Source organism: Lytechinus variegatus, chromosome 1 (assembly GCF_018143015.1).
Source record: "Lytechinus variegatus isolate NC3 chromosome 1, Lvar_3.0, whole genome shotgun sequence".
Taxonomy (NCBI): domain Eukaryota; kingdom Metazoa; phylum Echinodermata; class Echinoidea; order Temnopleuroida; family Toxopneustidae; genus Lytechinus; species Lytechinus variegatus.
Window position 1 is genome coordinate 24,262,319 of NC_054740.1, and position 26,378 is coordinate 24,288,696.

The 26,378-nt window shown below is 36.3% G+C and overlaps 1 protein-coding gene across 1 annotated transcript; it reads left to right on the forward strand.

Moving 5' to 3' along the window:
* LOC121429917 (acid-sensing ion channel 2-like) lies at positions 1–25,222 on the forward strand. Its single transcript, XM_041627182.1, has 11 exons — positions 1–213; positions 11,131–11,354; positions 11,656–11,823; positions 12,803–12,964; positions 14,359–14,483; positions 15,821–16,008; positions 18,138–18,282; positions 19,482–19,538; positions 20,143–20,305; positions 21,273–21,364; positions 25,005–25,222. The coding sequence occupies exons 1-11, from the start codon at positions 1–3 to the stop codon at positions 25,220–25,222; spliced, it is 1,755 nt and encodes a 584-aa protein (XP_041483116.1).
* Positions 25,223–26,378: the final 1,156 nt, after the last annotated feature.

Here is a 26,378-nt window from a genome sequence, read left to right on the forward strand (position 1 = left end):
ATGTACCGAATCACCAACCATCTGATTGACATCCCCGACGACCAGTTGGTACCGCTCAACACTCCAACCAGAGGCCACAGCAAGAGATTTCTAATCCCACGATCACGCACATCACTACTGAAGGATACGTTCTTCCCAAACACCATCCGTTTGTGGAACGGTCTACCTGAAAATGTGGTCATCTCACCATCGATCGACATCTTCAAGACACGAGTCAGAGATGTCGTCTTAAACTAACTCAAAATATGAGAACAATTTGTATATAGTGTATATGCGTTCGTTTTTGGACTTATTTTTATCGAGCTTTGCTACGAGCAACACGTTTAATTAGCCGATAGACAACCAACTGTTGTGCGACGATACTCCGTGGAGGTTTATGCACACTACTGGAAGAAGAAGAAGAAGAAGAAGAATCAATTTTCCAAAAGCGCTCGATCACACAAAACAAACTCACACACACACATATGCCTACATGTATATATATGTTTTTTTTGTTTTGAATAATGTTTTTATTCTGATTTCATGAACATAACATTTCAATTTAACATTTCAAATCATATATAATACTTTACACTTCATATTTTCACTTTTTTCCACTAACTTAACAAAATCTTGAGTCATATATATCTTTAAAAAAAATCAACAATGAAATCAGTTATTATAAAAATGCTTAAAGACCAACTTTCCCCTCCCCCACCACAAACACACCCAAACACACACACAACACACCACTGCCCAGAAGATCTGCTCACACTCATTATAAATAAATCATGTTTAAAAGTACAAAACAATTCGATGAAAAATTTTGAATATAACAAGCTCACGGGAGAAGCATTACATATATTGAAAGTAAAAAAAAGACTTACAACTTAACCTTGTCACAATTTTACTGTTTCCCATTTTTGCAAGTGCCGCCCTAATTTCCCCATTTTAATAGCTATTTTCTTTTCTTGATCCTTATATTCTAAAATAAGTTTATGTATATCGTCAATGGTTGGTAAAACCCCCTCCTTTCTAAATATAAATGATATATATTTTACCATAAAGATAATAGTATTACAACTTTTTATTCTATTTGTATTGCCTGACAAACCAACAAATATATCCCGCCAATTCAAGTCCTTTATTTCATCTAATTCAAATCGCTGTATCAAAGTTTCCCATATCAGTTTGACCTTTAAGCAAGACAAAAATATATGTGAATATGTTTCCGTTTCCAGTTTACAGTACGAACAGAGATTATCTTCAACAAATCCAAATCTAAACAAATTAACTTTAGTGTAAATTGCCCCATGCAGAAGCTTAAATTGAAATTCCCTCTGTCTTCCAATTAATAATGTTATTCTTGGTCTAAAAAAACATTCACTAATTTCTTTCTCTGTATAATTATAATTATTTTGTCCATCTCTTATCTGTAAATCATATGATTTTTGCAATTCTTTAATAAAATATTCATATATTTTTCTTGATAATACCTCCTTAAAGCTAATTTCCCTCCCCAACAGAAGCAAGTTTATATTATAATTAATTAAGTCTATCTCACAAAATTGTATCGAACCTAAATCATTTCTCCAATCACTTGGAATTGCATGATATATTTCACTTATTATAAACAAAAGATCACTTCCCATACCAAGGTTGAAAAAATATGCGACTGGTTTAACATGTCCATTGTCAATGATATGTTCAACCTTAATTAACCCTCGTTCTAATAAATCTTTATCAAATATCATTTTATTTTTTATACAAATATTCTTATTATTGAAAATGATTGGATTTTTAGAACCATTGAAATGTCTTAAATTATCAATCTTTTGCCAAGCATCTAGCATTTCCAAATAATAAGATGGAATATTCAACTTACTTTTTATCTTTTTTCATTTCATAATCACATAGAAAAATTAACCTTCCTCCAACTGAACTTAGGGAATAATCAAAAAATAACTTCCACCCCAGATTTCTTTCTCCATACAAAAGTCTTTTTACCCACATTATACGCTGCGTTCTAACAAATATTTCAAAATTTATAATTTTAACCCCACCACAATTATAATTCTGATACATAATTTTTCTTTTAATACGATCTTTCCCTCCCCATATAAAATCAAATGATAATTTCTCGATTTCTATATACATCCATGAGGGGACAACAAGGATGGATGAAACATAATTTAACTTTGTCAATGCATATGTTTTCAATAAATGTATTTTTCCCATAATAGTCAAGTCTCGTTGTTTCCACCAACCTAAAAGCTTTTTTATTTTACTGAATATTTCTTTATAGTTCAGATCATCTTTTAATCTAAAGTCAACTGAAAATATTACTCCTAAAATTTTAACTTCCCTAACATATTTGCCAAATACATATACAGGGTCATTTGTTTTTCCATTTTCCTTACCCATGTACATAAAATGTGTCTTGTCCATATTTACCTTTAAGCCACTGACTTTTTCAAATTCTTCAAAAATATAATGCAACCTTTTTATTGAATCCATGTCTTTCAAAAAAATTGTCATATCATCGGCATACAAGACCTGTCTTATTTCATGCTCCCCCAAACTTATCCCTTTAATAATTTTGTCCCTTCTTATTTCATGTGCCAGTAATTCTATTGCAATCAAAAACAAATAGGGCGAAAGTGGGTATATGTGTATGTGTACATATATATATATGTATACACACACACACACCCACACACACAGATTAATGCGAGCGCGAAGCGCGAGCTGAAAATTTTGATATTTCGATCTAAAAAAAAATGAGTTTAACGGACGTTTTTAATAAAGAACAAGATATGTATATCCAACAAAAGATTATTGCAAGGCGAAGTGGGAGTTCTTTTGAGGTTTAGAACTGAAAACGGGACCATATTCACTTATTTAATCATGGAGAGTATAGGTTTTTATTACAGAAATGATGCGAGCGCGAAGCGCGAGCTGAAATTTGTTGATATTCCAATCTGAAAAGTGGACATTTTGAGCACGATTTTAGACGAAGAACGAGTTGTGTATCTCAATCTTGCTTGCTGATTTCTGTGTAACATTACAATCTTATTTTATTTTTAGCATATGCGGAAATATTGGGGGGGGCAAAACGATATGTTTGCCCCCCCCCCAATATTTTCATTGGTGGGGCGATCGCCACCCCCTGCCCCCCATAATCGACGCCTCTGATAATGCATATAGCATTTCATTTATTTGAAAGCAGGATAAAATAGAAAGAGCATTGTAGATTGTAAGCCTTGCTCACGGGCATACAGTAGCTGCCGCGGCCGGGGTTCGAAACCAGGACTTTTTCATGTATAGCCAGGCGCCTTAGACCACTCGGCCACGGCACCTCCAGCTATGCTCGATGATGAGGCTTTGTGTAACATCATACATCGGTATACTAGTAAGTTTCCATCCTCGTTACGATGGTCACGTGATGGAATGTTGACCAATCACACATTATATAGTCTGATTTTGAATCACGTTTTCTTATCATTACAGTCCATAAAAATGTAGGCGCATTACGTGACGGTCGATCATGCGATATTGGAACCGTATCACCCCGTTCGTGGTTGGGTGAGCACAACTTTTCTATAGGCGTTTATTTTAAGAGCTAGCACTAAAAACTCGTGTTTACAATATTGTGGTGAACCGTTGTTTAAATATTGTGTTATATGAAGTGCGTCAGCTGACGATACCATGACCCAATTTTCTTTTTTAATTATGAAATATTAATGTCTCGTGATTACTATTTAGAATGAAATATCTCCCTTGTAATAAAATGTTTAACACAATGATAATCTTATACATCATATCATTTTTACAGACTTGTTACAATCGAAATTTCTCACGAAAGTTTGAAGGTTCAACGTGGTCAGAATTACTCGATGCCAAATTTCCCAGGGATGATATACATAGAAAATAACGCCAAAAAAGAACACACTGAAGAAAGTCAAAACTATCTTCATCCAATTTCGGTGACATTGCCATTCTTCCGCTTGACTTTAATTTTCTCATCATTTCTTAAATTGTATGGGCTATCCCTTTATAAACGCATGCTCACGCATGCATTATTTGAAGAATCGATATTATTTTTACACATTAGGAGTTACAAAATAAATGTACTAAAAAAAAAAAAATACGCTTTTCAATTTGTATAGGTTTGTTTGTATCAAATCCTTTTTGTCGAAAGATTCCTAAATTATACAAGTTATTAATGAAGTATAATTATTTTTGTATTGATAAGAAGTACAAGTCAAAGAGGTTAGCATATACTGTTTGCATCATACCACCTCAGTATGCATACATATTGGAAGCTTGCATGACATCTAGCTAGCTGAACATTTTTATACAGAGGAAATTATTTTTATATACACTGTAGAAAATTTATCCTTAAAATAAAAGAAGTTCCTGCAGCAGAGTCTCGAGAACACCTGTAATCTTACCAGATTGCGTAATCTTACATTATATCATGTAAAATGACAGGAAATTGGTATTTGTTGTATGGAACCTTAAGTTCAAGTTCAAGTTCATTTATTTCTTTCCACAACCAAAATACAATGCATACATGTACGATATCAATAAGGTTAAAAGAAACAGGAATAAAAGCTTATGGACAATGAGCTAAAAAGATATCGAAAATATGGGAAAGAGGTGGTCTGTATAGAAGCAACGCTTGTTAAGCACAGATCACCTTTGATACAACAACAAAATATGTATGATACAATATAATTAAACGTCTGCATTGAAAAAAAAGCAGATAAGAAGCAAGAAAAAAAAGTATGTATACATATATATACAGTAATAACATAAAAAAAACAACTAACTAGAGTAGGGTAGAGGAAGGTAAGTACACACGACAAAACAGGGGCGGGGGGTACTAATCCAGTTGTCTGTAGTAAGTATAAATGAATAAATAACAGATCTAGCATTAATACTTAAATATCGCTATGAGGATTTTTCTAGTTAGACACTCAGAATCAAGAGTTGAAGAGGAGTTTAGGCCTACAGAGGTTATATATATAAGTCTAAAATTATACATTATTTACATTACATATATAAATCCAAGAAAAGAAAAAAAAAGTCTATAAATAATCCATATACTTGTAGTAGGATATAGAAACAGAAGAAAAGGAAAATAATATCAATAATGCAGCACGACATGTAGCACGAAATGTCACGTTTCAATGTAGGTGTACAATATACAAAATTTTAGTTTATGTTTAAAAACAGATAAGCTGACACACTGCGTGATAGAATTGTCTAGAGAGTTCCAATATTTTGGTCCAGCATATGCAAGTGAATTAATTCTGAGCTGAGTTCTTACTGATGATACATGGTATAAAGCAGCTTGCCTCGTAGAGTATTTGTGTATTTGGTTATTCTTAACAAAAATAGATGCTATAGCCATGGGTACACCACCTTTCTCCAACTGATACATGAGGCATCCGAGATATAGACGATATATATCTTGGACCTTCAGCATTTTGTTTTCGTAAAAAAGCTTATCAGTGTGAGCGCGCATATCAGCCGCCGAGATAATTCTCACTGCTCTCTTCTGAATGAGCATGATTTTTTCTAAGTAAGATTTGGCTGTGGTTCCCCAGGCAAGCACACCGTAATTTAGGTAGGGCAAAATTAAGGAAGAGTACAATGTGCGAAGTACACTCCTAGGGAATATAAACTTCAGCTTGTTAATTACACCAACATTTCTGGAGAGTACTTTACATAAATGGGATGCATGCGCCTTCCAAGACAACTTATCATCAATGTAAAGACCTAGAAATTTAATAGATGATACCTTTTCAATATTTACCTGATCAAAGACTACATTAGCGGGCATAACTGTTTTACTGTTACTGAATAACATATATTTCGTTTTCAATAAATTAAGGGACAGTTTATTTGCGTGAATCCATTTCGTCAGCACACCAAGCTCTCTATTAACAACACCTAAAAGAGTTTCTAAGTTTCTGTGAGAACAGAAAACACTTGTGTCATCTGCAAACAACAAAAAAGAAAACATCTCTGAAGATTTAGGAAAATCATTTACATATAAAATAAAAAGCAAGGGACCCAGAAGGGAGCCTTGAGGTACTCCGCATGTGACGGGTCGCATAGATGAAGATGTTTCATTAAGCTGCACAAATTGTTGCCTGTTATTAAGATAGCTTCTAAACCATTCCAGTGCAGTCCCTCTTACCCCATAATAGGAGAGTTTGTGCAACATAATATCATGGTTCACTGTATCAAAAGCTTTGGAATAATCCAAATATATTCCAATCGTGTGAAGATGTTTATCTAGTGCAGAAGATATTTTATCTAACAGGCATAGAATGGCATGAGAAGTTGTGTGCTTCTCACGAAAACCAAATTGGGAACTTGAGAAAACTTGACAAGACTTCAAAAACTTAATCAATCTAATGTATACAAGTTTTTCCAAGATTTTAGAGAATACAGAGAGTAGAGAAATGGGTCTATAATTACCCATTTCTACAGGGTTTCCTTTTTTATATATAGGCACAACTTTAGCTATTTTCATTTTTGCAGGAACACTTCCATGCACTAAAGACAAGTTGAAAATGTGAGTGAGAGGTATAACTACAAATGAATTTACATCTTTTATCAAGTCATTAGTTATACCATCGAAACCTGGGCTCTTCTTCCTTTTCAAGCCACTTACAACATCTATAACCTCAGTATTGACAACAGGAACAAAAAATAGGTTTTTTTCATTTGGACTGTCCAAATAATTATCAAAGGTTTCTTGGATATTAGGTATAGTGCTAGATAGAGTAGTACCAATATTAGAAAAATAATCATTAAATGCTTCACACATCAGTTTCTTATCTTCAATACAATCATCTTTCCAGACAAGTTTTGTAATAGTTTGTGGTCTAGGATTAGATTTCAAAACATTACGAATAACCTTCCATGTTCCTTTAACATCATTACATGCAGACTGCAGTTGAGAATGATAGTAGTCTTTCTTTGCTTGGCGCAGAGCAGAGGTCAGTACATTTTTGTATTGGGTATATTTTGACTTAGATTCAGTGGTCTGCTTTGCTTTATACCTACAAAACAAACGATTTTTCTTATTTATTGACCTAAGTAAAGATTTTGTAACCCATGGCATTCGAGGTATTTTATTATATTTTTGTCTACATTTCTGCACTATAGGAAAACATCTATCATAACATAACATAAACATGTCCATGAATTTATTGAAAGACTTATCAACATCTGTTTCATTAAGGACTTCACTCCATTCAGCTTTTTCCAATTCTCTCTTAAATTGTGAAATGTTATGTTGAGTAAAATTGCGTGTTAGCTTTTTACTGAGTGCATCGCCAGAGTTCCTTGATACTAAAGATGTTCTAGCAAAAATAGGGAAATGATCTGAAATATCAGTTACAATAATGCCAGCAGAGGGAATAGGGTGCAAGTTGGTGAAAATATTGTCGATTAAAGTTTGCGAGTTCTCTGCTACTCTAGTTGGTCTGTTAATCAATGGAATCAAGGAGAATGTGCTTAAAGTATCAACAAAGTGATTAACAGGGTTATCACTATCGTAACAAAATAAGTTCATATTGAAATCACCCATGATGACAATATTTTTGCTATTAAATGAAGCACTCGAAAGAGTTTTAGACATTTCTTCAACAAATTCATATACGTCACCATTAGGTGGCCTATAGACAACTCCCACTAGCAATTTTTTTTTTCCAGGAATAATAATCTCAACAAAAATAGATTCTAACGAATTATTCATGACGCACAATTCAGCTTTTGTGTGGCACTCGAATGACATGGGAATATACATAGCTACACCACCACCAGTTCTGCTTTGTCGATTATTAAAGACTAATTGATAACTAGGAAGATTGTATATGGCAGTTGGATCACAAGAAAACCATGTTTCAGTGATTCCGATTACAGGGAAATTGTCCTGAAAATTGTCCAAAAACAAAGAAAGTCTGTCAAAATTTGCATTCATACTGCGCACATTAAAGTGCAAAAAGGTTGTCTCATTGGCAGAACAGTTTTCCAGAAGATCCAAAAAAAGTTTTTCAGTATAATATTCGGAACCAGTTACTGTAGTTTCATCTTCATCATTTAAGACATATTCAAACTGTAAAGCATTCACATTTAGGTCTGCAATAGTGTTATCATCAGACTGAGCGTAGCTCATTTGAGCAGCATTAATCTGTTCCATAATCTACAACAAAAAACAGCACATAGATCTGCAGTTACAAAACAAATAACTGGATATAACAGAGGAGCGTTGGGGTAAAAACAAATCACTCTCACATAAAAGGGAAAAAGGAAAACAGATGGGGCAAGATATCATAGGCCATCCTTCCCACACGACCAAGCAGCACATTGATACGTATACAAAAATGTGATGCATAGTCATAATTACATAGACAACATTAAACAGGTAAAAAAAAAAAACAAGAAACAAAAAAGACAAAAACAAAACAAAACAAACTCACTTACAGAGATTTGTCGTTAAAAAAAATTGATATAAAGCAGGCATGGGTTACTTGGAACCTTACAAATTTCCTTAAATAAAACACCAACTTCCCCTTTTAAACAGAATGATTCTGTTATTGCTTTCTGCAAATTCTTGTTTTTTTCTGTAAAATCAGGGTTTTTTAACAGTGTACTTTGAAGGAGCAGGGATGGAAGTCATTTATTGTCATTGAGATTGTCTATGGCGTGAACAGTATCTGGAAAACAATTGTATCTCCACCTCCAGTAATAGTGTGCATGTTTTTACTCGATTTGAAACGTTGGCTGAATAATGGATAATTTCTTATATGATCATTATCAGGGGAAGTCATCTTGGATAAAAATAAAACCAACTCTGACTATCCAAGCTTTATGAAAGATGCAATAAGAGGAGTAAATATGCTGAGATTTTCAACATACCAGGGAATTCTGGTGGAGAGGTGGGAATGAGAAGGCGACATAAAGGAGACGTCCGTTACTTCTTTAATTGGATGAATAGGATTTATATTATTTGTAGAACTAAACTCTCTTTCTCTCTTGTTCTACTTCTCTTGTCTCCTTCTTTTATTTTCATTACACAAAACATCATCAGGGGACGGTCGCCCCCGTCCCCTGCCGCGCCCACCCCTGTAGAGCCGCCCTAGCTGGTAGTTCGTAATTACCTGATGGAAATGCACTTCATCTCACTTCGTGTTTGTCAAATGAAGGATTAATACAATGAGATCAATATTTTTATACACATTCATTCTATAATTGACCGCAAATCCATTCGGTAAACATGCCAAACATATACATTAAGGTATACAGATAATATGTGCGCTCGGCAATCATGTCGGCATGGAATGTTTATAAAGTAATGGACATCCACTCCTGATGGTAATGGGCGATCAGTTTGATCTGTTCCCGTGAAGGTGTCGATTATTGATCAGCTTGTCGTCGTCGAAATAGAGTTAAAGTTAAACCATAACATGCACTACTTGCCATTTAGGAGAGATGCCGTACTTTTCATAATATATCATCTTTATTTCAAGATTTTGAGAGAGTGAATTTCTGGGTTTTTTTAATGCAGGTTTGTTTAGATTTTTTTTTTTTCTTAAATATAAATGTTTATTTTATGTCAGGATGAATGACTTGTGGGGAGACCTTTTGCAAGAGAGGACGTTATGCACTATCACGGAATACTTTTTTTTTGATGATCGGGTTTTTAGGCAGAAGCAGTCTGACTGGTAATGTTTTACTCTTAAATACTTTTGTTTACTAATTTTTATTTTTAAAGTGTTTAATTGAAGGCCATTGGCGGCGGAAGCCAACAATTTAGGAGTAACCACCAAATTTTTTTGACAAGGAAGCAAGCAAGCCAAAAAAGAGAAGGTTATCAGCCAAAAAATTTAGGGGGAGACGCAGGAAAAAAAACTGACCAGCAAAAAAAAAATATCAACTAAAATATTAGGGGGGATCGTCCCCCACCTAAGATTTAGGGGGGACACGTCCCCGTCCCCCCGCCCGCTTCCGCCGCCTATGTTTGAGGCTACGAAAAAAAGTGAGATATATTTAGCTTTATTTTTTTTTATCTTTGCAGTTTTTATTCGTCATAAAAAATAATCAAAATATACAAAACATATCGTTGCACTTCAATAAAAACAGAACATTGTATAGGTACATACAACATAATCTTAATTTACAAGAAAATTGTACCCCAGCGCTGCCGACAGGACGATCCATTAACCGAAAAAACCCGTTATCTTAAGATTTTACGAAGTCTTCGAAATTTAGAGCTCATTGCATGGATATGTGCATCAAAATGCATTGCAGCTGAGAAGAATTGATTTATCATAACTTTAGACAAAGGTTATTTTAGAGCACAATGTTAAGAAAAACATGTATTATCTTTAAAGTAGAATTTCGTCTTAGTCGACCATACTCTATGTCCTGCAAGAGAATTAATTATTGTACTGCCATATCAAACTGCTCATAATAAAAAATATATAAGAATATGCAAATATATCATTGTGACTATTATGACATGATAAGGATATGTTTGATTCCATTTTTTACGTTAGCACCCGCCATGCCCGCGAAACGCTGCTTCACTCCGTATTCCTTTTTGTTGTTCATGTATATTTAATTCAGTATTTGTCATCATTTCCATCTGCATGCAGAATGCCAAGTAAAATTGTGCCAGCACGAGAACGGAGTGCGGATCCCGTTTCTATAATTTCTGGATCACTCCCATCGCAAGAATCTTCAAATGCCACATGGACGAAGTGTGATCTCAATGTCCTTCCTACCAAAGAGGGCAGCCATGACGTATTGGTAACACTCCGTGTTTTGATTATTATTTATCATGTTAATTACGTAAAGTTGCCAATAATGACAAGAATGGGAATGCGAGGTTGGATTTATACCGTAACGGGTTCGCTTTTAGATAGTTGAATATTGTAATTATTGGACATGTAGAATGATGACGAACTTACAAAAAAAAATATAATAAATCACCTTCCTCCCCCCCCCCCCCTGAAACCCCCTTTATATAGTTAGCACCTGATTTGAGATATTATTCAAATAGCCATGTCATTTTTTTTTTCTTACCGATAGTAATTTCCAAATTGAACACATTTTAAAATTTAGGTTGTTCGTCCTGGGGATCACCTTCTCAATGATCCAGACATGAAGATGATGGTGCCACCGATGACGGACACGACGACGACGATGATGATGCCGCCAAAGACGTTGCCGAAGACCTTCCACGACCGCGTGTCATTGATGGGCATAATCTCGAAGACGGCTTCGGAATCGATCGGGGTGTCGGGTCTGAAGTATGCCGTGAGTGCCCGGGAACACCAAGGAAGAAGGTAAGGGGTGGGGGCAATCGCTAGAAAAAAAAATATAAATATGATTGCTTTGCTTTCCTGCTTTTGAAGTATTTCAATGAAAAATAATCACATAAAAGAAAAGAAATTTTTAACATTCTTCATTCTGAACCTATTACCCGTTCACAGATGAACGTCAGTGGGGAGGGGATGCTTGAATATTTAGGCCCTGTTACAGTTTTTAGTCAACAAATATCATTACTTATTTCAATAGTGATATGTCAGGCCACCTATTGATCCATATTCTCGTCTGAATGCAAGTAAAACAATTGTCACTTTTCAGGTGGATCTGGATCGGTTTGATAGCATTTTGTCTGAGTATCGCCAGCATTCAAATAGTACAGCAAGTCTTGTACTATACATCGTATCCAAAGAGTGTCGACATCGTCATCGAACACGTCGACCAACTCGCCTTCCCTTCGGTAGCCATCTGTAATTTCAACCAATACAAGTAAGGGTCAGTAATAACGACGATTCAATATCCAGAATGAACACGATACAGCTCCTTGAACTTCCATGCTACAGTTATGCCTATGAATATGAATCCAAACCGACAAATCCTGAGCTTTGGGAGGACATGACCCTCCAAAAGGTTCATGAATGTCATGTCAAAATCGATACCAAAATAGTTTTTTTGTGGGAAGGGAGGTATTAAAAAAGTAAAAATTCTTGCTTGCTCGTTTCGTTCGCTCACATCTTTATAGAGCATCGGGTCCATCCATCGTATCTCATCATCTGGCCCCTCAACATTTTATGGCTCATATAGGACACTGCATTGAATGTTAATAGGGTAACGCAAAGTGACTCCAAATCGATATGGTATATCATTGGTGTTAAGACAAGATTTTGAGTTGATGCCGTCGGTATGATTGTTGCATAAGAAAATAATCGTAATCGAGTTGTGGGTTGCTGGTTACGATTTTGATGACTCAGTTGCCTTACAACAGAGTCAAGGTTTAGCTTACCATGTCAAGAAGAAATTAAAAGCGGGTTCAAGAACACAGAAAATATTTTTTTTCAAACCTCCTTCATGACAATGACCAACTAAGAAGCCTTGACGATTCACAACAGCAGTTTCGTCAAGCTCGTCATTGACTCTGGACAAACAACACATTTCCAGGTTTGCGTCAGTTCCGAAACTTTGGACGATACTGCTTTTCCGGTTCACCAATTTTTGACAAAGACCTCCTAGCTGTCCTTTGTCAGTTGACGGGCATTACCAATACATTTACTGTGTTCTTGAATCTGTCGTGCATAAGGATATATTCTCGCAGTCTCTCGTCCCCTCCCCCACATAACAAATACAAATAATTCTTGAATTATATGACCCTTTGTTTCGCATTGTACGTTCTTTGTTCGAAGTAGCATTAATTCTTATTCTTTAATTTTAATACGTAATACTCAATCGAGACATCATTTTCTTTTATCAGGAGGGATGCTGTAGACGGAACCATGTTCCAGAGACTGCTGATGCAATACCAGGCAAGGCGTTCGGCAATTCCGTGGGAAAGGTATGAGCCCCACCTCAACAACACAAACATGAGTGCAATACTTGAGGAAACGGGGCACGAGGTTGGCGACTCATTTATATGGTAAGTTCAGACTAATCTCTTTCATCATCAGCTTGCGTAAAGAAAACAATATCAGTTTGGTTCGAAATGTATTTCAATTAAAACATGTTACTTCTGCTTCTTGCAATAATATATCATCGGTGTTATCATGGTAATTGTTCAGTTTTATCGCTTTCATTGTTATTGCTATCAATACATTTTATTTCTGTAATTATTATAAATCATTATTATTGTTACGATTGTTTGATTTCATTATAATATTTTCATGGTCAAAATTATTTATGTGCTACTATTAGCAATATCATATTACACAAATTGTTAGCAGTGGCATTATCTTAATTATTAGTTGGGTGGTATCTCAAGTTCAAAAAGAAAAGCCCTAAAAATCAGCTCTGTGCAATGATACATATGTACTTTAATCATAGAAAATGACAAAAGAATACAAAATATGTATCTCTAAGGTAATACTTGAATTCATTAATTCTATCAAAAGAAGACATTTTACCGACAAGTTATCAGGCTTACTCATTACTGCGCTGTGTTGAAGATCAAATGCAATTAAAAAAACGCTTATTTGAATGAAATTATGAAAATGCAAGAATTATATTCAAAGAAAGATTTTTTTTCTATATTCTGTTGAATCGAATCAGAGAGCGGATATGCAACTTGTTTAAACAGAAATACTGTCCGCCAAACCAGTGGCGTAATGAGCCCCCCCCCCCAAAAAAAAAAAAGTCAGAGGCCAGATGTGGCGTATCAGGAAACTTTATTTTAAAAAAGTTGCGATCAAACGAAGCAAGCGAGCAAAAATTTCAAAATTTCAAAATGAAAGCCCATATGTTATCGCTCGAAATGATATCTGAAAAAGAAATACTCAGTAAATTTATTCTTTTTGCCCAATCGATCGTATAAGCCCAGCAACCACTGTGCAGCGCCAGATCGGCATAGCTCTATCCCTTGCATTGTTGAACGCCAAACAGGGAGGTAGCAACTCTAATCTTTTAACGTCTTTTAGTCTGACGAGGTCGGGTTTGAACCCCAACCTCCCGGTTGTGAGACGGTTGCTCTACTAACTGAGCCAACACATTTTATTACCAAAATGTAATTTTGTGATAGATTTTGACATAACATTCAGAAAATAATATATCACCTTTCTCATTTCCCCCTTGGTTATGACAAATTGAGAGAAGGGGGCCAACTGAAAACTCCCCAAACCCTCCATCTGTATACACCTCTGCACCAGATGACTCGTTGGTATCCTTATTCAAAAGTGTCTCTACTTACTCATGCTTGCATGAGGAATAATTTTAGTTATACATACTTGTACCAGTTAAGAGTATTAACTTGGTTAGCTTTACAACTAGGTCATCGTCATAATCGTTTCTGCTATTACGATCGCTTCTTGGTACTTGTAGGTCGACCTTTGGTCAAACTAGACTGAATAACCACAACTTTTCTCGAGTTATAACGGACTTCGGACAGTGCTTCGTATTCAACACCAAAGAACAGTACCAAGGAGATTTGATGATCGACGGTGCAGGTCAGATATCAACGGATTCGGTCACATGGGCCGTGGAAACGGGGGGAGGGAGGGGGTGGAGCTTGGGTGGGCTCCAGCCCCATTGTCTCTTTGTTTTTCAAAACCGTGTACATAAACGTACAAGTTACCATATGGGGAGTGTCCTCCAAGTCCTGCTTTAATTTTATCCGACAGTTGCCATAGCAACAGTGTTTCACAGCTAATCAAAATCAAGGAAAGATGTCAGATCCGACAACCTGTCAGACCTAAACACTGATGAAATTCTCCCCTGATTTTGATTATTTTTACATGGTCAGCCCCCACCCCCACCACTTACAAAGCCGTTCCACAGCCACTGGTCAGAAACGCCATCGGCCTATTTCCACCCCCCCCCCCTATTAACGACCGATCAAAGCATAGTAGGCCTACCTTATTGTAATGACATACCATTAGTCGGCTGGGTGTCGATTTCAATTGTAGGAATGTGGGATTAGCTTATGCATGCGAAACCGGATAGCCTAGAAAAAGCTGAGCAGTGGGCCCTATGCACACTGGCGTAAATCCGTGTTGATTGGGGTGGGGGGGGGGGGGGGGTGAGGGCATGACTGAAACATTTTAGCTTTTTTTTCATTCATGTTTTTAGATATGCAAGGAATTATGTCCACAATACGTATTAGGGATGATTACTCATGTTTGGGGGGTGTCACATTATGATTTAGATTATCCGATGAAGCTATCATCATTGTCCCGCATGCCTTTTATCAATACCCATCGTTTCATTTCTAAACGAGTCAATATAGGCTTGTCCGCTACAACCAGAAAGGGTTTCACAGTTCTTGCTTCCTCTGGCGCACAAGTTTTTTTCAATCTAAAAACGACAGATTTATACTAAACGGGAGTAGAATCAATGACTTTGGTGTCGTAATCTTTGTCAGTCAGTGCTCTCTTCACGATGCCAATATGAAACAAACTTTTTGAAAGTTGTAATAAAATAAAATCACAGATATAATATTGATTCACCTTTTTAACGATCGGTTTATTTCTAATGGCATAAGGGATTACAATAATCGGTAAGTTTGGAGACGGTTACGCTGGTTTGCCCTATTCAGCGTAAGAGGGAAAGAGTAAAGGTGACAAGGAACTGTGAGTGGCGGACAGTGACCCGGAGGAGACAAAGCATTGAAGGGGCACTGTATTGTTTGTGAACAATGCTGTGCCCCTCCAATTTGTCCCCTCGGGGTCACGGTCCGCCATGTCTTTATCCTCTTATTTCAAGGTATATTTAAAAAAGAATTAATCCCTTTTATCAGATTGCAAGCACTGTAAAAAAAACACATAATAAATCATTAAATACCAAGGTTACACTTCTGGGTTGCACGTAACAATGGATGTGGATCAGGATAACTATTACTACAGCGAGGGGTCCCGCTACAATGCTGGGTTCTTTGTATACCTCTTCTCGAAGGGAACTTTTCCGCAAGTGAGAGATCTTGGATTCAGCATTTCCCCAGGCTTTGCCACACAGGTCGGCATGGACGTGAGAAAGGTAAACGATCACTGTTCACTCTAAAGGCTTGGTCCCACTGCACTTTCGGATGCAGAGAGGATGTAAAAGGGAAAAGAATCTTGCGCCATCCGTTGGAAAACGTTATGTATCCGCTGTGTCCTCTTTGCGTGCGTGTTTCATACGCTATGATTCCGTCGATGATCCGTTCACTCTAATTTCATTGTTCGCCCATTTTGTCAATTGTCTGGAGCGAATGAAAACGAATAATAGAGCCACCCCGAAGTTTTGCCTGTCCGATGTATCCGGTATGAATACGGTTTGCGTCCGTCAGCCAGTGGGACCAGGCATTTAGAAATTTTATAACTTTTTTTTGTCCCGTATCGGGGACCTTTGAGGGTTTGTTCAAATAAGCAGAGAATGGTTCGAAACAGGGCCGTCTGCACCATTCCGAGTTTTCAAATTAGCGCGCTATTTCTGATCCGGCAAATTATCCCGATCTGAAAAATCTCGAGATTGTTTGTAATGCAGACGCAATTATCGCGCTAGTTCGTAGGATTAATCTCGAGATTGCAATCCCAAGTCAACTCGGGTTTATTTGCAAAATAGCGCGCTATTTACGAATTATCGCGCTAATTCGTAGGTGCAGACGCACTCGGGTTTGGACTCGGGTTAATTTATTCATGACCTTCAGTCCATAATGCAATTCGCGTTCCATTTCCGCCTTGGTAAAAACATAAACAGCGATTATACCGAACGCATGCGAAAGTCAACTTTATCATAGCGTTCATCAATTCCCCAATCAGCAACGATGGTGTCAACCCCCCCCCCCCGTGAATGGATTTGGGAGAGACCAGACCGATGAAGGAGGCGCTCATTATCTGACGATGGTCATAGTCAATAAGTCGTCTTATTCCTTCGCAAAATGTGAGCAAATAGCATTTCTTTCCTCCCCCCCCCCCCTCTCTCTCTCTCCCTCTGTCGTTGCCTCGGAGTCCGCCATCATATTAAACTTCACTCGCTTATAATTATAGCGCGGCTGAGCTGAGAGGATTGTTGCATAACAACGGTCGAATTCGGCGAAAGAGTACATGTACTTGATTGCATATCGCCGGGAAGTTATTCAAAAGCGCGGGCCGTTGAAACTCCAAAATCGAAAGTGCGCATGCTCGGAATATCGGCTTGTTGCCTCGCTCGAGCAAGAATCGCTCTTCGTGCGATGGTGGAGACGGGGTTTCTTGAATCTCGAGATTAATCGCGAAGAGGGCTGATCGGGCTAAAATCTCGAGATTGAGCAAACTCGGGATGGTGCGCAGCACCGTTGTGAGAGTCGTTATTGGTTTTACAAAGGACCCGTTAAAGGTTTTTATTACAACAAGGAGTTCTTGGTGGTCTAAAAAAACCCTTGTACAAAATTGGCAGGGGTTCCCCACACCATCAAGAATCGTATCGGTTGTATAAGTTCCTTGTAGAACCAGGAAACTTTTCTTACATAGAACCGTTTTCTGTTTCTATGAAGACGCTTATAGAAGGTTCAAAATAAAGGGAAAAGAAGGTGCTCGTTGTTCATAAGGTTCTTATTTCATAAGGTAGCAATATAAACATGATAAGGGTCGTAACCTCTATAAAAAGAGGACTGGTTGTGTATTTCATGGTACATTGCAATTTATATATATTAATCATTAAACAATAAGGAGATATAAACTTGGGAGTTCTTGCACATTGAGAGAAAATGTTTGAAATTCCGAAGAGGCTACCCTGGATAAATAAGACGTTATTATATTGTTATCATTAACATAAAAAAGGGAAAATAAATTGTTAGGCAGAAATGACAAAGTATAATGGGCTTTTTCACTCCTAGTCACGGGCCCTTTGACCCCCTTATATTCACTGTAACAAAATGAAGTGCTAATTTAGTATAGTGACTGCACTACGAGTCTTGATTATCTATTTTAAATTGAACTTGAAACACAGCACTCGTAGTGCAGACACTATTCAAGCACTGTAAGTGTTAATTTAGCACTTCGTTTTTTTTACAGTGTTTATTCGCACCAAATTCGTGTCACTTTGGACGCTTTGAGGTTAGGAAAATGTTAAGAACCAAATGATCAACAATACTATCTAAAGATCATTTCTTTAAATCACTATTTATCACGATTGGTTGCATCAAGGTGACCAACCTTCCTCCACCTCGTGGAAACTGCTCTAATGCCACTATGAAGTATTTTCAGAGGTATGGTTACGCCGAATGCCGGATGGAGTGCGCCACCGACTACGTCGTTCAGATGTGCGGGTGCAAAATGGCGTTCATGCCTGGTGAGTTGTGTTCACATAATGGACTGTGCGCAGATGTGATACACTGTGTTAACACGTGCCAATTTAACAATGTGAATACATACCATGCATACTGTGGACGTATTCTTAGTGAGAGTCTTAACAGTACAGTGTATGCATACACTGGACTGTATAAAGATGTGTTTCGCTATGTAAAATGCTCAATCTTAACATCGTGGGCGTAATTCAACACCGCGGTTACTTCCAAAGTTCAAGTGTTTAGTGTATTCAAATAATATACTATATTAAGATGTGATTCCTAATCTGAAATTTAACAAAGTGAAGATACATTAAGCTCACACAGTGGATCCCTCAGAAGAAGAACAGCCGTGACTGAAGAGGGCCATCCAGCCCACGAAAGGAGAATAAATAAAACGAAACTCCACAGTGTGGACGTTCACAGTCAATTTAGAGAGTAGAGATGTGATTCACTGTGGTAAAATGCGCTAATTTAACAATGAGAAAATACGTTGAAGTTCAATCTGTGGATACTTCCACAGTGCAAGTGTTTACTCATATAGTGGACTTTACCCTCCTATGTTAAAACGCTCAAAAAATAGCAATGTGAAAATAAATTCACACTGTGGACACCTTCAGAGTGTACTCATAAAGTGGACTACCTGAAATATGACTTCCTATCTAAACTTTAACATTGTGAAAATAATTTCCTACTTTTGATCAATCCAAAGTGAGAGTGCAGTGGCGTTCACATAATCGGACTATGTGAAAAATATTTTGAACTGAAGAAATTTCTCATTTCTAACTGTGTCAAGTTAATTTTTCATTGTGTGCCACACTGTGAACACAGTGCAAACACGGTGTGGGACATTTTATTATTCCTAGCAGTAATGAGTGTATCTGTGACTTATGATGAGTCAAAGTTTTATCTAAACAAAGAGTTGAGTTGATTGAATTGAGAGAAAAAAAATCAAGCGAGGATAACACTGAAAATTTTATAAAAATAAAAGGAAAGTTATGGCATTTTGATAGCTACCCTTATTTTCACATGCTCGGATGTGACGTGACAATAATATTTGGAAAATCATACGTCCATGTTTTAATTTGATATTGTTCTAGTCATCCTTGATTCAAACTACCTATAATGATTGTGATACTCAAACCTTTCCCTTTAACGCCACCTGATTAACAAGTGAAGTTGGTTTGATTTTACTTATCCTCAGGTCCCTTTCGTGAATGCAACCCTGTGGAACACCTCCGTTGTGCGATTCGCCGCTATGGCAAGTATTCAGGCTACATTTTTCGTTTTAGTGTTAAAGTATCACTGTCCATGTTTTATTCAAATTCATTAATTATTTCCTGTATGACAGTCACTGTCATTATTTATCATCAGTCATTACAATATTTCTGTATTTGTCATGTTTATATGTATTTACATTTGACAGGGCGTAGAAAGTAAGCCGATTGGCTTGCGCGGGTCTACTCTTTTGTTAAGCCAAAAGATGAATAAATGAATAGATAAATATATGAATGAATGAATAAATAAAATGAAAAAGAATAAATAGGTAAAATAAAGACAGGCACCAGGCACATAATGTGATAGAGGTTGGATTAGTGTTATGTGAAAATCTGATCATACTTTATTTTTTGGTTCTGGTGTTACCTTTTTGTTTTGGTTGTAAGACCGGAACGGCCATTTAGAGGGTACATAAAACGTCGCGTGTTCAATTCTTAAGAGCTGCGTTAAGCACGAAACAAACGGCTTTTTAACCCCTCCCCTTATAAGCCTACCTTTCAGCGACAAACCACGCGGTTCTGTGGCTTTATAATAAATATTCACACCATGTGGCTTTGAATGTGGAATTGTTTTTTTTTTCATTATAGAGAAAACATTTGAAGGAGAGAACTGTTCCTGCCCTATTCCCTGTTCTACTATGACCTATCATCCGACCATCTCACAAGCAATGCACCCCTCACCGTTCTACGCAGCTTACCTTCAAAACATGTACCGATTACGGGGCGTCGAAATCGATGATGATTATTTCAGGTGAGTCGCAACACCGAATTTGACTCCATTTATAATAACAACTGCACAATTTTTATAGCAAGCTTACCAACAGTCAATCATATCGACAGATTTTAATAGCTTTAAACTGTAATTGCAAATTTGTTTGAACAAAAAGTTGTATGAAACGAGCCCCAGCAAGCGACTTTTCCCTTAACATAGCGACGCAAGGAATGCGTTTCGAAGAATATAAGCTACACACCCTGATAATGTTTATTTACAAGGCCTCGCGTCAATTTTAAACAAGACAAAATGTAATAATTTCATGACCATAGGTAGCTTGTTTTGACTCCATGCCATTGGTTCTGAGGGATGAGAAAACTGATGGACAGGATCATTTACTTTTGAATAATGGCAAAATATTATTTATTTCAGTCCAAATTATTGACTAGAGATGGCCTTCGACCTTAATCCAGTTACCTAAAATTTTACTCACATGATAATAGTGACATGCAATATTGGGAATTTGCCAAAACTTTAAGATCTGATGTCCGTTTGAAAAAAAACCAGAAGGGAACTAAAATGATATCACACTACATCAATACTATTTTTTCCCGTTTGTTGATCAGGTCGACATGTCTTAAAAAAAGACACGTGTTTATGCCAACTTTCTTTAATACGTACACAGTATTAAAAAAATGTATTAAAACTGACACAGTTGGTGTGTAAATAGAGGACCGCACCCTGAGGTGTTAAAATTACACACTAGAGATAGAACATAACACCAACAGTGTAAATGTAACAACCAAAGGTGTTTTAATAACACCTAAAGGTGTTAAACTAACATTGCCAATTGATAACCGGTGTAAAATAACTGGTGTGTTCCTATTTGTACACCGGTTAACACCACAGTTTTTGATGTGTAGTATTCAGGTTGTTGTTGTTTTCTATTTACCCTGATGAATTTCATTAATGAGCTATTTTTATGTATTTTTTTTATAATATATAGCAAGAACATCTGTCAGTTGGATATTTACTTCAGGGAATTAACCGTTAAGCGAGTTTTCGAACAACCGGCCTACACCTTCTTTGGATTGATGTGTAAGTGTTAAAAACACACATAAAAGGAGCCGGATGACATATTGAACAGCCATTGTGTGTCCTATGACGTGATCACAAATGTCCATATAAAAATGTATCATGCGGAACATAACGAAAATTAGATTTTTTTAAAAGTAATTTGACTCGTATTAATCACTAGGCGTGTCACTTGGTGGACAAATTAAAACTCCCATATAAGTAAATTTTCTGTGTTTATTATTGTGAATACGGTCTTATGACACACCCCTGTCGCGGACAGCGGCCTCCAGTTGCCCCCAGAAATGTTGAAAAAAGGGAAAAATAAATAGTATACAAATAACGCACGTGAGCGCGTTCATGCAGGGCCAAATAATGAACGATGTGCGAGAAGAGCTAATGGATATACTGTACCGAGGGCCGCAGGCCCGAGTGCGGTATATCTATTTGGCGAGTCGAGCACAGAGTCCCTTATACAGGTCCTATATGCACAAGAATGCGTGTATTGTTTGTTTTATACAACCCCTCCCCTCACCCATGTTTCAGAGTTGCCCCGAATTATATATTTGATTTAAATTCAAGTTAAAGGGGAAGTTCACCCTGAAGAAAACTTTGTTGTAAAAATAGCAGAAAAATAGTAAAAAATATTGGTGAAGGTTTGAGGAAAATCCGTTAAAGGGTAAGAAAGTTATCAGAGTTCAAAATTTTGGATTTGTGACGTCATAAACGAGCAGCTACCCCATGTGTTATGTAATATAAAATGTATGAATTTCAAATTTTGTATGGTTCCTGATGACTTAATTTTGTTTTCTTTTCATGATCGGGTGTGAAATGATTTGTCTATTGATATACAAAAGTTACAGTGAAAAACATTTTCAATTTTCTGAGAAAATGACATTTTATTGATTTTTTACCATTCGCTATGTAGGAATGCTGCTCGCATATGACGTCACAAATCAAATAATTGAATTTCTAATAACTTTTTAATTATTTGATGAATTTTTCTCAAACATTCGGCAATATTTTTTATTATTTTTTCTGCTATTTTTACAATAAACTTTTTGTCTGGGTGAACTTCCCCTTTAATTCTAGATACTTCCAGGGGTGGTATTCTGAAAACGTTCTTATCTTTGTTCTTATCTTTTATCTTATCTCACTGAGATAAGAAGACGCTAAAATCATTGCAAATCGGTATTCTGAAAATCTTCTTAACGCGTTCTTATCTCTGTAAGGACTGCCCCCTTCTTATCTCCAACACGCCCATTTTTAAGATTTTACCAATCAAAATGCGCTTTATATTGGCAGTTTAACCAATAGAAGCGTTCCTTATGTGAAGAGAATATCATGGGCGCTGCGCGTTCACCGTTTCTGGCGCATTGCGCGAAATAGGCATTTTATACGCAATGACTGATTATTTCGAGACGTCCACGTGCAAAAAAAAGTAAGAAAAGTAAATAAAGCAGGTACGAATAAAGAACAAAATATGAAGAAAGAAAGTAAGTAGGTATGAAAGAAAGAAGACAGAAAAGGGTCAGAATGAAGCAGAAAAAAAAGATGAAAGGGACAAAGCAGAAAATAATGAAAAAATAAAGAGTAAACGAAAGAAAGCAAGCAAAAAGAATTCAAAAATAAAAAGAAAGAAAATAGAATGAATAAAAGAAGGAAAAGGAAGAAAAAATAGAACAATTATCCATGATAAAGTGAAGGAACAAAAATGAAGAAAAAAAAAAGAAATTAACTAAAAGGAATACACACAAAAATAGAAAAAGGTCAAACTAATATAAGATAAAATAAATTAACAAGGAACCGAAAAAGAAAAAAAGTCAAAAAAAAAACGAATGAAAGAAAGTTAGAAAGAAAAAAAAGAAAGAGAAAAAAGGGAATAAAAAATGTAAAAAGTGAAGGAAGAGAGAAAAAAAATTAAACAAAGAAATAAAGATGAGAGAAAAAATTGAAGGAAATTTGACGCAAATATGAAGACTACAAAAAGATAAAGAAAGAAAGGTAAATTCATAGAAAAAAGAAATAAGGAAAGAAAGAAAAAAAAAAGAAAGAAAGAAAGAAAGAAAGAAAGAAAGAAAGAAAAAGAAAACGAAAGGGAAAATAAAAAGTTGGGGAAAAAAAACGAAAAAAAATCAATGGAAAGAATAAAGAAACAGTTAATAGAAGAAAGACAGAGAGAAGAAAGAAAGTAAAGAAAAAGAGTAAATAAAGAACGAACGAAAAAAGAATGAGCAAAATAAAGAAAAAAAGAAAGAAAGTAAAAAAAGACACAAAAGTGTCAGAAAGCAGAAATAAAGAAATAAGAAAAATTAAGAATTATTAAAGAGAATGAAGAAAAAGGGGGAAAATGAAATGAATGATTAAAAAAGGAAAAGCATGTATAAAAACGAAAGAATGGAAGAAAAATAAGGAAGAAAAATAAAGATTACAAACAAGTGAAGGAAGAAAGAAAGAAAAAAGAAGAGAAACGGGGGAAAGCAGAAAAAAGACTCAGTAAAGAAAAAAAAGAAAGGGATAAAACGAAAAGGGAAAATAAAAAAGGAAGAAAGATGAAGTATAAATGAAACAAAGCAAAAGAAAAAAAAAAGAAATTAAAAGATTCAAACAGAACAAAAGTAAAGATATAAATGAAGAATGAAAGAAAAGAAGAAAGACAGACAGATAGGAAGAAAGACAGACAGATAGAAAGGGAGAAAGACAGACAGATAGAAAGGAAGAAAGACAGACAGAAAGGACAAAAGACAGACAGATAGAAAGGAAGAAAGACAGACAGATAGAAAGGAATAAAAAATGGAAAAGAAAGAAGGGATAGAAAAAAGAGACGGGCAAAATAAAGGGTGAATGAAATAAATGGTGGGAGGAATACTTGTGGGTACTTGTTACTACTAGAGGCCATCGATTTTTAGCAAGAAAAACGCGGACATCGTGAGATGTGATAACCCTCTAGCTATCTTAAATATTATCTTAAATATCGTGAAAGATAAGAAAGAAAAAAGATAAGAACGTTTTCAGAATACCACTTATCTACATTCTGTTCTTATCTTTTAGCGCGATTTGGTATTATATGCGCGAGTTGTAAATTTACGCGCTCAGCATTGGGTGGAGAGCAAGATAAGAACAAAGATAAGAACAAAAGATAAGAAAAAGATAAGAACGTTTTCAGAATACCAATTTAAGAAAGTGACGTAGATAAGAACAAAATTAAGATAAGAACGTTTTCAGAATACCGCCCCAGAACTCGTACTACCCCGCACTCTGACGTCAGAGTGCGGGATAGTACTTTAGGTATGACGTCAGAGTGCAGGATAGTGCATTTTTGGCTGCAATAGTGCGATACGGTGAATATCATGTGATCCGATTTGGACCAATCAGATTACAGAACATTCTTGGGAGTTGTATAACACAGTATATCCTCCCCCTTCTCCGATCCACATGTTATCTTGCTCTATATTTACCCCCCCCCCCCTTCACACTTAAACAACCTCGGTGGCGCCACTGATATTTGCTTAAAAGTACGAAGATATAATACCCATTTTTATCGAGTTGTTATACATAGGCCTTTAATGCAACATAATTTCATATGGAATGTACTTGATCATGTGAGTTAATTCAAGTAGGACAGAGGTCAAAGTGATTTCATCTTTGTTTTTTGTTTTTTCAGGTGACATCGGGGGCTCACTCGGTCTGTGGCTCGGAGGCAGTGTTCTTACGATTGCCGAGGTCTTTGACCTTTTCGGCCATGCCATATGTATTTATACAAGAATCACTCGGAGAGGAAAACCGACGGACGGTCATGGTCATCGTGTAGTCGGTTCTACACTTCGGGCTCGCTTCGGATGGACCAATGACGACATTGCTGTTCCGAAAGTGTCTCCTTAAAATGATTTTTTTCGAGCTCCTATCGGTAGTTTGAAACCATATTCGACACCAAGAATAAAGGGTAGAAAACAATCATGAAAAGTGTCATTACATGGTGTACTGCGCTGCAGTATATCTCACAAATCGTCTGTGTCATTATGGCAAATGATGACAGGAAAACATGATTATATAGGTATATATCATCCGCTTTAGGGCTGAAAGTGCTTGAGACTATGGCTAAGGATTTATTTTGCTTAGACAGTGAGTTTGCTGAATCTCCTCATACACCAAAAGTATAAGATATTTCCAATTTTCAAACGTCCTGGACCCCCCCCCCCCCGAATGCTGACGATTAGATTTATTTGATACCCCCCCCCCACACACACACGCGAATCCACGCACGCACACCGTCCTCTCTCTCTCAGGCATTTCTCATTATGCAGACAACTATGCTGTATTTGTCAATAACAATTTACATGACAATTCGTATTCGTGATGCGTCACAACATCCATTCGATCGTTTTGAGTGTCAATCTTACAAACTACAAAAATAGGAAGAGATAGTTTAAGAAAGCACAAAAACAGAATTTATTATCAATTTGGATCAGAAGATATAATGAGAATCAACCCTTTGTATGCATTATTGTTAAATTATTCACAATTTTGCCATGTGAGGCTATAGATACCAATAAAATTATTTTTAAAAGAAATCGAAATTATAATTAATTCTTTACTTCGTGATTCTTCAATTATTACTTTAAATTTTTCGAATACGCGTATTTAGCAGACTAAAAATGATTGTACACTTTCCGGAACTGTTTCAGCCTCTTTGGAGTTGAAATAATGACCCCATATATTAATGTCACGATCGCACAAAGAGTTGACTTTTATTCAGGTTTCATCCGTAGCACCCGTGCAATTTCACAGTTTCCGTATGTACAGGCTCAACAGCAGTTCGTTGCATTAATTGGCGGCGGAAGCCAAAAAATTAGGGGGTTTCTTCCTGACATTTTGTGATGGAAACAGGTAAAAAATTTGACAAGCAAAAAAAAAAGTTATCAACTAAAAATTTAGGGGAGCCGTCCCTGTCCCCCCGCTTCCGCCGCCTATGGTTCGTTGTACTTTACGCCAACGTTAAAAAATAAGGTCTTCTCTTCATTCCTGCCATATTGTATAT

Excerpts from the sequence above, each read along its gene's own strand:
- LOC121429917 (XM_041627182.1), top strand. The coding sequence starts at position 1 with ATGTACCGAATCACCAACCATCTGATTGACATCCCCGACGACCAGTTG. Across the intron at positions 214-11,130 it reads TCGACATCTTCAAGACACGA|GTTGTTCGTCCTGGGGATCA; the intron begins GTCAGAGATGTC and ends TTTAAAATTTAG. Across the intron at positions 16,009-18,137 it reads TCGGCATGGACGTGAGAAAG|GTGACCAACCTTCCTCCACC; the intron begins GTAAACGATCAC and ends GGTTGCATCAAG.